Raw genomic sequence first — 15,760 nt, forward strand, 5'->3', positions numbered from 1 at the left:
TAGAGAGAGAACCAGCACTAGATACGTGAAGCGGCAGATGGACTTCACCACTTACCATTCACCACCATCGCCAGCATGGGTTTGTATACAGTTACCATGGTTACTGAGAGTTTGGTGAGGGGCCTAAGCGTTATCGTCGAGGGGGGGCGGGAAAACGAAAGGCAAAATATGCAACATCTTACTCCAAAGACTAAAAAGCATTTTTAACTGGTATTTTTTTTTTTTTTAAGTTTTAACAAATATAACCCTGTGGCCATGTTGAGGGAGATCCAGTGGTAGAAAGAGTAGATTCTGAGTATCCAAATTTTAGCATTTATTTTTATTATTTTTCTTTTTCAGTGAAGAGAGGCCAGATATTTAACAGGAAATCCTGTTGGGTTATTTACTTTATTACCGAAAGAAGGCAAAGGTTCAAACTGGCTTCTTAAATGAAAACAAACAAACAAACAAAAAAAAAAATGAAAGATTTCAGTGACAAAGACCTCTCATTTTTTTTTTTTAAACAATAAACAGTTTTTCTTCCGAATGCTACTGCTTTAGCCATTTGAGTCAATTTGGACACCACTGTGGATCCCTCGTCAACCCTGCAGTGGAAAGAAAAAGAAAAGGAACAAAGAAAAAGAAAAAGAAAAAGAAAAAGAAAAAAAAGAAAAGAAACTGCTCTGTTTTTTTGTTTTGTTTTGCATACTGTCTCCACTGTTTGGAACCTACTGCACCCGTTGCTCATAAAACACAGAAAATCAAGGAAAAAAAAAATTTCAGAGTAACCTTTCTTTTGTTTCACTTTTGCCATTCACCTTTCATCAGTAATAAGAAGAACATAATAAAGTAAAATTTAAAAAAAAAAGTAAGGCCAGTTTTCCTTTTTATATATAAATATAAATATATATATATATATATATATATAAACAATGAGAAGGGAGTGGGGTCACATACAAGACACGATGATGCATCTGGAACAACGAATGAGCGTGAAGCAGACATTTATAAAGAAGATGTAAAGGAAAATATTTTGAACATGCACCTCGATTTTACGGCCCTCTACCACGGTGCCGTGTAATTTCTCCCTCGCCCTGTCCGCATCGGCACTATTTTCGAAAGTTACGAAACCAAATCCCTGCATGCAGGAGGGAGAAGGGGAAAACAACATGCACATTATTATTCCAGTCAACGACCACTGTGTAACGTTCTCTCGCTTTAATTTCTATTTCTTGTCCTGGCTTCAGTTCTGTAACATGCAAATTAGAGAAATTATAAGAATACAAAGATGTGCAATAAGTAAGCGACAAATGTGAACAAGATTTTTTTTTTCTGTCACCAGTTAGCTGTAACCCCTGAAGAATTCAAAGAATGATACCAAAAATACCTTTCTAAATGTCACTACAGAAGAAAATAAGTCTAACGGAAAGAAAATGAGATCAAAATAAATTTACAGTGTCTTCACAGAGAAGAAAATGAAATAACGAGGAAAAAAAAGGGAACCACTTTCTTGACATGCAAATTAAGAATAAAATAAAATAAAACGTGTGCACGGAATTCAACAATGAATGCCAAAATCTTCTAACATTGCCTACAGAGTCATGCCGTGTGGTCTTAAGAACATCTCTTCTTCATGCAATTTTAGGGTTATTCAGATTTGTCAATTTTACAGCCTTAACTTCTCAAAATAAAAATTAGAAGCCTAAAAAAAAAAGGAAAGACCTTTTTCATAATAAATCTTAACCTCTTCGATCTAATAAACAAAATAATCACATGAAATGAATTGAAATAAACATCAATTGATTAATAATGCAAAGAGTTCAAGTTGCCCTTTTTTATATCAATACTTCCCCCGCCCCTCAAAAACATATACGCTTCTGAACTTGTCAACTTTCCAGGCTAACTTCATTAACTGAAAAGGGAAACGTATGCATGTATCGTAACGTTCTAAGACATTATCTTGATATTCACTTGTCAAGTCAACAGTTAGAAAATAAAGGAGCTCAGTTAAGAGACTTATTCGCAGTAACACTCTGGGCGCTACCTCTCTTACTGATAGATAATGGACCCTTTCCTTCGCCACTGGCATATTTTGTTTTAATATTTCAGCCTCAAAAAACAACCCCACTAAACGTCACATTGTCAAAAACCACCTTTTTTCCTTCACTGACACTGTTCCTAAGAAGAGTACAGAGAATATGACACATTATTTTTAAAACCCCTAAAAATATTTGTACATCTTGTTCAGAAATATACACCAACCTTTTGAAACCATTCCAGTGTAAATTTGCCCAGCTCGTTCTGGTGAAACAATGCAATGTGTCGGGACTCCTATTTGCAACGGGGTAAACTTCAGTAAAGGGGCATGTCGGTTTCTAGCTTAGTTGGGACAGTCTGACATTCAGTCTCACTGATAAAAGGGACAGTAATTACAAATAACAAGTAGTCAAGCTACTAATGCTAACCCAACCCCTCGCTACATTGCTGAAGAGATTTCCAAAGCTTGGGGTATTCAGAGAGGTGCTGGCCCAAGGTCTGCCTGAAGAGAGAACTTTCCAAAGTCAACGTGGGCTCATCTATAGGAGATCCCATCCGGGGATGGATCCAAGCTAAATTAAATGATTATGCTACAGAATTCTATAGAGAAAAAATAAGCAGCTTTACTTTGGAGGACTGGACTGAGAAGTCTTCGATAATATGACCCACTATGAGGAACTGAGATGAGGACGGGTCTGGATGATTCGACCAGTATAAGACTTTATGCTCCATAACAGAAGAACTTTGTCTCGGACATCGCTTGTGGTATGCCCATGTGAAGTGTCCAAGTAGCCCAACCGGTGAGTTGTGCAGTAACAGCTCTTTAATGGACTGAAGACAGCATTTGAGGGGTTTGCTCCATGAATGGTGCTGACTCTTGGTCAGAGGGTCCCAAACTTGGTTGCCCAGTGAAAGGAAGTGGGGGCATAGCATATGAACATTAGGATTCCTGGACGCTGCCATGTGTCTACCCAATCAGAATCTCAGAGCGGAGCCCAGACATCTGTCTGCTGAGAAGGCTACAGCGTGCCCCAGCAGCTGCGTTTCCATGGCCTCTCTTATTACCAAGCACCATCAAAGGCAAGTTCCAGTTCATTGTATGAGGCAGACTATTTCATTGACAATGTCCAATGGGCACCCTACTCAGTGGAGTGAGTTTCGGAGGTGACCATCTGTCTGACGTGGTGATTTGGATCTTGGGCGTATAGCTACCGTCTCCTCAAAATCAAACTCTCTGGCACGCACAGAATCTCATACAACTAACAAATAAAGGAAATAAGGATGCTGGCTGCAACAGGGGCAATTCTCTCACAAGGAAAGCAAAGAAAGTTCACAGTTGGAGTCTTACGGATGGAAGGCTTGGTGGCATCATTGCCATCCACGGGCACCAGGCATTAGTACCACAGCCCAGTGAAAGGGGACATTTAACTCCCCCACCCAACGTCAACCCAAAGAATCACATCATCGTGATTCTTTTCTGACCCCAGGGCAAACCACACTGGCCTAAAATCTGCACTGTGGGCATCAGGGAGACATGAAAGTGGAGCCAGAAATAGGTTCTAAAATCCCATAAGTTCATAAACCACATAGCAAGTAGTTCACTATATCCCCAAATTCTTACCCTGTTTTGAAGTCAGATAACATATAAGAATTCTTCTTATTCTTACTCTCATGTTCCGCTACACTTCTCTTTCTCTCTGTTTTGTTTGCTTTTTGTTTTTGAGGTCCTCATTATTTCTTATTTCCAGCTGGTGAGATGACTAGTTGAGATTCTAGAAAGTTGAATGCAGAAGTGCTTGCTCCAGACGTAGGCCCCAAATATCAAAGGGACTATCCTACCTCTTCCATTGGACAGTCACCCCCTCCTCCTCCACAAGGCAAGAAGGGATATGGCCAGAAGATCACTGGAATTCTCATCTGGAGGGTGAAACCAGTTACCTGGCCATTTTCAGATATCCTCTCTGCCAAGTGCAGGAGCTGGGCCACTCTTTGAAATCGGTGCTGAGGCTACTTCCTTTTTCCTGCCTCAAGGTCAGAATTCTATCTCCAGGAAAGCACAACTTGGAATTCTTAAAAACTTTCTGAATATTTTTATGTCAGCCTTAAGAAGGGGAACGTAAGAAGCACATTCTGGACTTGGCCTGAGAGCTCAGGAGCTGGGTGCAATGCTGGATGTGGAACCCTGAACGTTCTAGAACACACAGGGTGCACAGAGCACGGCCCAGGTGCTCTTTGCTGCAGGAGACGCACTGCTTCCGGAGCTCACCTCAGCAGAGGGGTGGAGAATGTTCACTCCCAGGTTCAATGCCCTTTCTTCCCAGAAGCCTTCCCACCCCTAACAGTCTTGGCCTGCCTGCTCGCTCCCTTGCCATAGAGCACGGCCTGCACCCTGACCGTGGCTGGTCTTAGTGGTTCGTCTCCCCCACCACTCAGGAAAGTCTATGAGGACCGCTTCGGTCTCACTGACCATGGATTCACCCATCTTCTTGTCCCAAGGAGGGAACTAGTCCTCACAAATCATCTACTGAATCAAAGATCAGACTATTTCCCGGGTATATTAAGAAGTAGCTCTCTCTGGTTGTATCCCCCACATACATCATTTCAGAGTTCAACAACATGTTTTTAAATCTCCTAAAAGGAAAAATGAATGATAGGATCTCTTACCCCTAAATACTATCAAATTCTCATTTTTGAAGTCGGTTGTGTCTTTTTAAAATGTGGCTTCCCTGTATACTTGCTATCCATGTGCCCAGGAGCTATTTATGGTAGATGTTCTCAGGATAACACAGATACTACCTGTATCTTAATAGGGTATGTGCAAACACGCACATGCACACATAGACACACACACACACACACACACACCAAACACCCAGAACACACAGCCATACTCTGTGAGCACTGAGTGACCTGCCTCGGGGACCAGCTCCAAAGAGAATGACCAGACAGTGAGCTCTGGCTCTGAGGGCCCACCTGCTTCCTGGCTGCTTGTCCTGTGGCAAACGACGCGCACCAGGTCGTAACAGTGGTTCAGGTTTCTTAACCATTTAAATGGAAATGTCCCTTTAAATAAGGCCCTTTCCTGCAGAGGATAATGTCAAGTCTGAAAAATATCCCTGGGTGAGTGGCTGTCCCCATTTAGCAGTTCCTCCAAAGGACTGTCTCGAGGACACTCCACTCACACTGCAACCATCAGCCCCCAGCACCTGCCAGAACGCCTCTTTCCGAGGGAGCCTACCCACCCAGGCTATTCTTGATGTCTCCTAATCAAAAGTAAAAAGAAGGTTCACAAAGTCAGTCGCTGGATGAGGCAAACTTAAACGGTCTTCACCGCTAAAGCCCCAGAGACAGGCTAATCGTGGCAATGACGGAAGAGGGATTAAAAATAGTTCCTCCATTGTACTTTCAAAATAGCAAACGATACTCTTCTAATGTCCCAAAACAGCTCTCGAAAGGAATTAAACAGCTTTTTCCAACTGGGAAAAGTTGCAAAACAAAATATAAAATAAATATAAATTAAAAAAAAAGCAACAACAACAAAACCACAACAACCTTTAAAAGCATTAGCGCCACAAACTCAGGATTACAAGAGAGTTGGTCAACATTCCGGGTCATCTAGGATTTTGCCAAGAATGCATCAGGCCTCAGTGAAAAGGATTAGTTAAGCTAGGCAAATTTTTCTTTTCTTTTCTTTTTTAAGATTTTATTTTTAAGGGACGCCTGGGTGGCTCAGTGGGTTAAAGCCTCTGCCTTCGGCTTAGGTCATGATCCCAGCGTCCTGGGATCGAGTCCCACATAGGGCTCCTTGCTCAGCAGGGAGTCTGCTTCACCCTCTGCCTCTGCCTGCCACTCTGTCTGCCTATGCTCACTCTCTCTGACAAATACATAAATAAAATCTTAAAAAAAAAATTAAAAAAAAAAAGATTTTATTTTTAAGTTATCTCTACTCCCAACGTGGGGCTCGAACTCACAACCCCGAGATCAAGAGTTGCATACTCTACCAACTGAGCCAGGCAGGTGCCCCTGGGCATGTTTTTTCTTAATGCAATTTGCCTTGCAAGGTATAGAAACAGCTTCTATAATGATTTTTAACTAAGGAGCAGAAAGAAAATGAACTTATGTTTCCCCCAGCCTAGAGGTCACACCACTGATATAAAAATAACTAAAGTATCTGAAATTTGGGGAGAAGACCCCTGCACTGGCAGAACTAGAGAGTATAATGATTTTTTTTTTTTTTTAATCTCATGCAGCGTATTACGACATCATTTTGGCCACGGAAAGGAGAGTACTGGAATTTTCTTCCCTCACATCAAGCTGTATCATCCTATTTAGGATGGAAAGGGCGTAGACTACCGAAGGAATAATGCATGGGTTTGTGTGCTTCACGGGAAGGAGGTGCTTGCTATGCCCAGGAGGGGTAGCACTTGCTCCCTTAGAGAAAACCAGTTCTTCTCATAAACCCTCTTGGATAAGGACTTGTCCCAAATTGCCTTCGTGAGGAAAGTGACGGGGCTAAATCCAGTATCTCTCTGTATCTGATAAGCAATCTGTCCCAATACCAATTGCACAGTCTGAGGATGCAAGGGAGCTTAGAATTCCTGCCAGCCTGGCGACTGGTACCCTGGAAATTGGGCAGAGTTATTGAAAGTGGTCACTTTCTGGCTGCTGAGGTCAATCTCGGGGTCCTCCGACAGGATGCTTACCACTCAGTATCTGCTATTAAGCCTAACGCACTGCCTTCCTTAAGGGAGATTCTGAGGGAGCCCTGGAGTTTTCTGTGCACGCAGGTGGGATGAGGACACGTTCGCCACCACAAAACACCAGTGGGCAAAGGGGCATTTTGCATTTAGATGAAGCGTTGGCGTTTGTCTAAAACAGGCAAACACAGTGTTTATAACTTTAACGGCAGGCCTGGAAGGTTTGTTAAAACACAGATCGCTGGGCTCCCATTTTGAGTGTCTGATTCGGTAGGTCTGGGTTGGACCTTGAGAATTTGCATTTCTGGTACGTTCCTAAGTGCTGCTGCTTGGGGGGTCTGCATTTTGATGACCTCTGATAGACGGGATGCTTTGAGAGAGCTGGGCCTTTTCTTCTTAAACATATTTCCACGCTGAAGGTGCTGGAGCCTTTCCACATAACCCCTGATTTTTACTAACATGCTTAGGTCTGGAAAAATTGACTTAGAAATTGGTCTCCTACAGAAAAAACCGAAAACCAAAAACGAATTCAAAGCAATGGCAAGTTGCAAAATGGGGAGTGGCAAACATATTAATGAATCCAATTATATTCAAAAGGTTGGTGTATATGAAATTTTCTCCCCTACAACCCAGGAAAATAACTGCACTTTATTAATACAGAATAATCACATATTTACCTGCGCATGAGACTATCAACTCACTTTTTAATATAAAGAACATAATTATCACTGAAAAACAAAAATGTAGCAACAACATTATTTTTTAAGCATGGGTAATTTTCCTCTGGAAACTTGATATATATATATATATAGATAGATAGATAGATAGATAAATAGATAGGTATAAAACAGCAATTTTAAATTACCCCCTTATACATTTAAACTGAACCCAATGCATTTCCCCCCATTTTGGAAACTGGAGGAGGTCTCTAAAGGAATTCCCACTGAAGTGTATTTTCACAATGTGCTAATTAAAACAGTGCAGTTGTTTCCCATTATCCATAGCAAACGTTTAAAAATAAGGTAAACAATCCTAAAGTAAATTAAATTGCTTACCTTTGAGCCTCTCTCATTAAAAATAATTTCAACATCTAAGATTTTACCAAATTGCTGCAAAGAAATAGAAATGTTTTATAAGCAAGAGAAATGGAGGACATCAGATTATGCACATTGGTAACTGAACCCCAAGTCCGAGTTTGTTTCTTTGTTTTCTCTTTCAGTATCAGGAGTGGACACTTTATGTTGTTTCATCCTTAGTGATGTGCTTGAACCAAGAGAAAGCACAAGCATACGTATGATTTTTATTTTATTGGATACCCCACCAAGTGAGCGGTCATAGTATGGGCCTGTGCAAAATGTGTATCAGGTGGGTAGTTCTCTTTTTCTTTCTTTCTCTCTCTTTTTTCTTTTAAGATTTTATTTATTTATTTGACACACAGAGAGAGATCACAAGTAGGCAGAGAGGCAGGCAGAGAGAGAGGGGGAAGCAGGCTCCCTGCTGAGCAGAGAGCCCGATGCGGGGCTCGATCCCAGGACCCTGAGATCATGACCTGAGCCGAAGGCAGAGGCTTAACCCACTGAGCCACCCAGGTGCCCTTCTCTTTTTCTTTCTTCTGGTGTGGACAGTTGCTTTCCCAGGCACTGAGCAGCAAAGATGAAAACTGGCTGGTGTATAAACTGATTCTCAGAGCCTACTCCGCTAGCCACTGGCAGAAGCAGCCTTGATGATGGATTTTAAATGGTAAAATGTCCACATGGCGTCTGATGGTGAGGACGGTGGCCCGTGGCCCCCGTGTAAGCTACAGGAAGAGCCAGGCCATGTACAGGAAATCAAGTATGAACAGATGAAAGCAAGATCCACCATGTGGACATCCATCATAATCAAGACACCAGCATAGTTGTGATTAGCCCTGAGGCTGAAATGTACTTCTCTCAAGATGATTCTCCATTTTGTTAAACAAACAGATAGATTTTAGACAATTAGCAGGAAGAGGCTCTACAAGAAGTGAAAGCCACTCGACATATTTGAGCCTGGAAACATGGTTTCAGATTACAAACAGGGCAGCCAGCTGAATTACAGATGCTTAGTTAAATTTAAATTTCAAATCTTTCAGGATAATTACATCCCCTGCAATATTTAAGACACTCTTATACTTAATAAAAATGTTATCTAAAATTCTAATTCAGCTATTGTCATCTTGTATTTTTTTTTATTTGCTCAATCTTGTAGTCCTAGTGAGAAATGGCACATCAAGTAATTTGTGATCCACACTTTAAAAATAAGGGAACATGGACCCTTGAAACCAGAAGCATCTGATAGTCCAAGGTCCTTTGCCACTGACATTGGAGTCCTTTCCTTTTTCACAGATTGCATGAAATACCATGGGTTGGTGTCCTAACATTGTGTGACGTGGCCCAGGAAAACTACGAGGGGAATTTTACCCTGATGCGCAATGAGGGCAAGTGCTCATTTCAGTGATTAAAAAGTAAACAGAATCACATGAAGGAATATGTTCATTCTCCTTTTCCTTTACTTTGAGCTTTTGTATTATTCTATTTGTTTCTGCAGCCTAGATTTTTTTTTTTTTAAATCTTTTATTGCCTGAGGAGAGTCTGTGTCTCTCTGTCTCTCTCCCCCAGATGGAAAGCAGTAAACAACCTCCATGCTGCAGAGGCCAGAGTGGTTGGGAGGGACAGAAAAGGAACAAATGGTTAGAACACAGAGAACCAGAGGCAGCCCCCCTGACCACTGAGCTTCAGTCACAGGATATGGGGTAGGGAGGACCCTGAGAGTAAGTGCTAAGAGGGTCCTACTAAGATTTGAGAAAAAAAAAATTTTTTTTGAAACAGAGAGAAGCTGTCCTCTGGAATAAAACTAGCTTTCTTGGAAAGACAGGGGGAGAAAAAATGAGGCACACTCCAGTTGAAGAAAAATAGCTCAAAACCTTGAAACAAAAGATGTTCTGACCTAGGAGAAAAAAGAAACCCAAAGCTAAGTCATGGAAATGTGCCCATCCTTCAGAATACGGACGCGGTCAGGGCACTGCAGATTGAATCGGTCTTGTCGAGCGGATGGACATGCTTTTCATCTTCCCAGAGACAGACAAGGGCAGGAAGAAACGAAGCAGCCCAGCTCCGAGAGGACAGGGGAGGGCTCCACTGCCAGCAGGTACGATGCAAACACCAACTCACCCTGTCATTCGTGGACCCTCTAATGTCCTTTGGGTCAAGAGAATATCTTCTACAGAGCATTTTCAGTGCTCTAGATTTGGGCAGAGAAAGCCGTTAAAAATAGAAGAAGAAAACTTTCAGATTTGGGAAATGGGGGATTTGCCGTTGAAAGGTGAACGGAATTTCATAGTAAAAATTCCAACATGTGAAGTCCTCAGAAGCAGTGATTTCGATAGGACCTCCTTACAATATTCAGTCCACGTCAATGTTATCACATTTATTTTGAGCCTAAGAGCGTGAAAGCACACATGTTTATGAACAGGGAAACTTGAGGAGGACCCGCCCAAACCGCGAAGCCAATGTCACCTCTGGAACATTCTCTAAGCAGGCAACACGACAACACTCCCTTTGAAACAAGATCTGGTTGAGACAGAACCAACCCGTCAAGAAGTAACCCTAGCATGTGTCATTCCCTAAATGAAACAATGACACCATATGCCCCGAAATGGTCTCAAATGTTTGCCTCTTGGCAGTTGCCACTGGGCGGATGATTCTCAGAGTCTGGAAAATGAGCAGTGAGAAGAACGCAGATATGAGCCCCACTCCTAAGACAGTTGTGTACTGTATTTATAGTATCAACAGTTTAATTGGGAAGTTTGGGACTAATGATGTAAACACAGCTGGCACATGTTCTGTCTAAACAGACATGACTCGCAGACTTAACTCGCATTACTTTGCTCAACGCCCGTGTGCAGCCACGTTCGACAATGTCCCAGAACGTACGCAAGGTGTCTCAGTGGCGGTTTCAAGAATAAAATCCGGAGGCTTCTAGGCACGCGCCGGGGCAAATACATACCAGGCATTTTGAGACATTCTCAGATCAAATAATGTTTCTCTGAAAAACTGTGGAAGATGTTCAGTGGATACAGCATAAAATGTGAAAGTAAAGGTTAGTTCAAAGAGCGCACACAGAGGCAAAGAAAAGGTATCATCTCAGTTTTCGTAGGGTTGGCTTCCTGTTTGGAATGCAAAGATGGGAGGCACCAAGCCAGGTCCAAAAAAAAAAAAAAAAAAAAAAGGAATGCTTCACTTAGTATAACAGCACAGTGCATAGAATTTGGCATTAACGCCAAAGATGCAGGCATCTCTATGTTATTCCTAAAAAGGTGATCATGAAAGCTTCTTTTGTATGTTCTGGAAGTCATGTGGTCTGTTTTGGGGTGACAGTAATGAGTGACTTCTGTAGATCTTATTCATGTCCAGAGGGTCTGTATCAAAAGCAAGGCTGTGACATCAACAAGGGTGTTGTGCAAATTTGAATCTTATGCTCCATGAGCCACTACTTCTGAAAACAGTACTATAATGCAATGTGTCATGTCAGTGGTCTGGATATAGCATATGCACCTCTCTCACCCCAAACCCAGATACGTGTAAATTTTAAACGTTAGGTTAAAGAACCATTCTGTCCAAGAGCAAGCCATTATATTCAATCTGGTAGACATCCACCCACATTCCTTTCATGGGATCATTAAGACTTTAAACATAAAGGATGCCCACCCTCGTGAATGCTCCCTGACATGAGGACAGAGCTCAAAAAGGAAGTCGTCAGGCCAGAACCAACGTTTCTTTCAGGGAAACATCCAGAGCCAATGCCCTTGATCTGTTCACTCACGCCCCCAACTGAGGTTGTAAGAAGACTCTGGCACCACTGTGCGCACATAACTTCTTGACCAAAGAATGTTCCATCTTGACAGGAAGGAAGGAAGGAAGGAAGGAAAGAAAATCTATGCATCGTTAGAAAATTTAATGCCAAACACTAGAACAAATGCTTCCCAGGGAGGAGGAAGCAAAAAATGTCAAGCACTGAAGAACATGGTGGGAGAAGGGTAACCAGAATCCCAGTGAACGGGTCCTGAAGCTATGAATGAAAAACAAACCGTGAGGCACCTGCGGTGGCCATTAGGCCTGCAGAAATCGCAAACTTCACAGCTGAATTATTAATAGTTCCAAAAGTTGTCAGGAACACGGCTAGGTTTTAGGCAGTTGGAGAAAGAAGCTTCCTTTTTTGTCTCGTTTCGGTTTGGGTTTCAAATCCCCATGGCCGCCTTTAACAAAAGAGACAAAGGAGAAAAACACAAAAATCTTCGAGAGGGTGTTTCTCTGTAGTCACCCCCCTCCCCCGCTGCTAGTCCCAGCCAAAGTGAAGAGGCAATAGCAAAATAAGGCAATAAAAAGAGAAGAGATCTCATGTCCAAATGACTTGGAAAAGACCTAATTGGAATCAAAATGTCTTTTCTTACAGTAAGTAAGACCTACAAGAAGAAACCACACTTAGTTTTCTCAACCGGAGCGTGGGGAGCCAACCCGAATGTTTACAGATGCCTTTCAATGCGACTCATGCCACTAAAAGTATCAGATAACCACAGTGGGATTGCCACCACCAATGTCTGGCTGGGAAGAACAGATTTTTAGTATTTAAATTCCGTTTCTTCAGAACAGTGGTCATAAACCAAGGAGGCCTCAGTATTATTACAAAGAATTCAGGAATCTATATGTGCCCCAAATTTTTAGAGCTGAAACTCATTAAAAAAAAAAACAAAACAAAACTTGCATACTTTTAAAAAGAACACAGATGCTGTTTGTGATGAACGAAATTAATTTCAATATTACTGAACGTATGCCGCGTTTTCTTAATTGATACTAAGCGTATCTATCATCTTGTCAAGTCAACGTCTTGTCAGTTGCTTAGGAATGTTGACTTTTAAAAAAACTGGCTCTGAAACCAGTGGATTTTGATTATAGTTCGATAACTGGGTCGTATGTTCAGTCTTTGGCAAGACCTCGCTCTGTATCACTTGCCTTCGCCCTCTAAGAACAGAGGGGCTCAGATATCCGTGCAAGCAGGATGCTGTCTTTGGGAGTTCCAGCTGCGGATTATTTCCAATACCTCTGACTTGGCTGTGTAGCCCTCCGGTGACTTTCAAGATAACCGAGAAGACCAGGGAGGGGAGAGCGCCATCGGGGTTGGGAGCTGGGGTGGGCTGCCGTGAGTGACACCATAAAAGAGCACCGAGGTGATCATTAAGAGGGCCAGATTCAAAGCCAACCTCCCAGTGACACCTGACGAGGAAAGATGGACCACGGAGCAAGACTTTCTAACCTGACGTGGCGAAAGGAATCTAATTCCTCTGGCTGCCCATCATTCAAACCTGGTCTCACTGCTTTATACACACTTAACCTCCACTTTCACTTTGAATGCTTTGCACTTTTCAAAGTCATCTTTGACCTGAGAGTGCCCGAGGGTATCTCTACTCTGCCAGAAGTTAGAGGGCTCAACTCAAGGTTATTACCAAATGAGAGAGATAAAAGTGCAGAAGCTGACCTTTTCCTCTGAAATGTCAGGATTCGAGTCTGGGTATCTGAATATTAGGACGCTGGCTCTGCCTCTGTGTCAGATGTGGATCTGATAAACACCATGCATGATAAAGAAAGAGAAGGTACACCCGAGCTAACCCCACGATCGCAGCGTCATGAACCAGAGATCCCCCTCGCATCGGGGGAATGAGGTCTCCTTGGCCCAGGGTTCGGCACAAAAGTTTGGCCTCTTCTTATTGCTTCTGTAACATTTGCATCCAACCACCAACTCTTAGAACAATCTCCAGGCGGCCAACCTTTCCTCTAAGTCAAATGCTAAGGATGTAGCTCTGTTCACGGAATCCACAGACACCTCCCGTCAACGCTGGGATGGTTGTCATGGGCAAATTGGCTGACTATGTTTGCAAAAAACTAAAAGAAACAAAAACAAAACAAAACAAAACAAAAAACTACTAAGGGTATCTAAGCCCTGTCAGAATTTTGTCCTTCAGAGCCCAGGACGTGGCTAACTCATTCCTTCTGAAGGTGGACAGTGCAAGGTTTCCTACCGAAAAAGAATCCGAGTCATCATACCCCACGAGGAAGCAACCTTATCATCTATTTTCTCTGCGTTGACGGTGGCTTCTGCCCTGCTCTGTGTTTCAATCATGGTAGCCAGGCAAGGCCGTCATCAGTGACAGAGAACATCACAGGAAGAAGCTCTGAATCCCCATCACTGACTGCGCGAGAGTCTATACGGCAGGGCGCAAGTCAGACTTAAGAAATCTTTAGCCTTCTCTGCTTTGCTTTTTGATGAAGCTTTATGCAGAAGTCATTATTTGCTAAAGCTGCCTGAAATCCAAGTGCACAGTGCCTGGGAAAGAGTGAGGTGTGCAGGAGCATATCGTGAGAACTTTGGCAGCTACGAAAGAGAGAAGAACCCAAAGGACACAAAATGTTTATTTCGGCCGTGACACGGGGTCCTGGGCCACTTGATCTGGGATCATCAGTGGGTTTCTTTCAGTGCTACTTTATCTGGGAACTCATCTGCCATGTGATTTTCCAGTTACTAATGAGAAGAAGACCATTTGGCAAAGCGGGGCCATGGTGAACCGATACAAAGATATTTAGACTAAAATCATAAGGAGACTCTGGCCACAATATACCCACAGACTAGGATCTAAAATGTCTTTCTCTTCCCCCTACGTAAACATCTCACCTTCATGTTATAAATACCAAGAACTTACACGAGGAGGGAAGGGCTCTGGGGACCCCCAGCGTGGACACCGCACAGGGGAAACACACTACTTACGCCAAACATTTGTCGGAGGTCCGGATCCCGGAACCTGAAGGGGATGTTGGAGACGTGCAGCCGCTTGGGCTGGGACTTGTTTTCTGTGTTTTCAGAAGGTTGTGTCTGGGGCTGGCCATCCGTTGGTGCCGCGTCATCTGTCTGCTAAAAGGACAAGAGTAAAGAGGCTCTGAGTGGACCTGTGCGCTTTCCAAAGTGCTTTAGCTTCCCCGAAATGGTAGGAAAATGCTGGAACAAAGGAGCAAGGACAAGAAAGGAGCTGCTGGGTCATCCATCCATCCATTCAACAAGTATTTATTGAACATTCCTGAGAGCCCAAGGTAGATCGGGATTCAGCAGTGAGAAAGCAGACAAGCTCTGCCTCCATGGAGTGTAATTCTTACAGGGGGTGTGTGGGGAGGAGGGTGTAAGCTCATTAATGAATAAATATGGAACTGGTAGAAGGAGAGCATCATGGAGGACAATAAAACAAGGAGAGGGGTAGTTGGTGTGGAGGTATTGGGGAGTTTTAGCAGGCAATCAGAGAAAACCTCATCATTAAAGGTAGGAAAGTGTATATCCCTTAACCAAAGGGGTCCAAAATCTTAAGATACGCCTGCATAATTATTGCAGCTGTCCAGATAAAACATTAGCAAATGTAGTAAAACATTTGAGAAGGCTGTCTGGTGTTCTGCAGTCCAAGTAACCATCCAACTGACTTAATTTTTTTTTTTTAAGGTTTTACTTTCTCATTTCTTGGTTGGGCAGGCCTGTGATGGCCATTACAGCTGACCCCGTGTGGCTATTTAAATTTGAATGAATTAAAATTAAGTAAAATGTAAAATCCAGTTTTTTCCTTCACACTAGCCACATTTCAAGTAGTCCATGGCCACCGATGGCTAGTGGTTTCCACGTCAGACCACGTGGATCTAGAACATCTCCAGAACGTTCTACGGATTATATTGGTGTCGATAAAGTTATGCTGTTAGCATAACTCATTACTCCGCTTCCCACTCTTGCCAAAACAAAAGCCCGGACAACACGATATTGTATCGGCAAATATACAGGCAGGAGAGTCACATTAACACTTGGTATCATTACAGCCATTCCCATACTCTTGGTTCTAGAGACGCTTCTGGATACTTTCTCTGCAATTAGCATCTATCGCCTCTGGGTGGCAGTTGATGCCACCCACATCAGTTACTTTCTTCTCCAAAACCATAATGGAAAAC

General features: G+C 42.8%; 1 protein-coding gene across 8 annotated transcripts in view; it reads right to left on the minus strand.

Moving 5' to 3' along the window:
- Positions 1–15,760, minus strand: part of LOC111156037 (RNA binding fox-1 homolog 1) — a 600,640-nt gene that overhangs the window by 108,996 nt on the left and 475,884 nt on the right. For 7 of the 8 annotated variants that reach the window (XM_022516607.1, XM_022516604.1, XM_022516609.1 and 4 more), the window contains exons 3-5: positions 14,550–14,693; positions 7,769–7,822; positions 1,025–1,117 (exon numbers count right to left, since the gene is read on the minus strand). In XM_022516607.1, the coding sequence (XP_022372315.1) occupies positions 1,025–1,117; positions 7,769–7,822; positions 14,550–14,693 (291 nt within the window). The remainder of the gene's footprint in view (positions 1–1,024; positions 1,118–7,768; positions 7,823–14,549; positions 14,694–15,760) is intronic. The other variant, XM_022516606.1, reaches the window with a different exon arrangement.

Source organism: Enhydra lutris, unplaced genomic scaffold (genome assembly GCF_002288905.1).
Source record: "Enhydra lutris kenyoni isolate GAN:26980312 unplaced genomic scaffold, ASM228890v2 scaffoldscaffold45, whole genome shotgun sequence".
Classification (NCBI taxonomy): domain Eukaryota; kingdom Metazoa; phylum Chordata; class Mammalia; order Carnivora; family Mustelidae; genus Enhydra; species Enhydra lutris.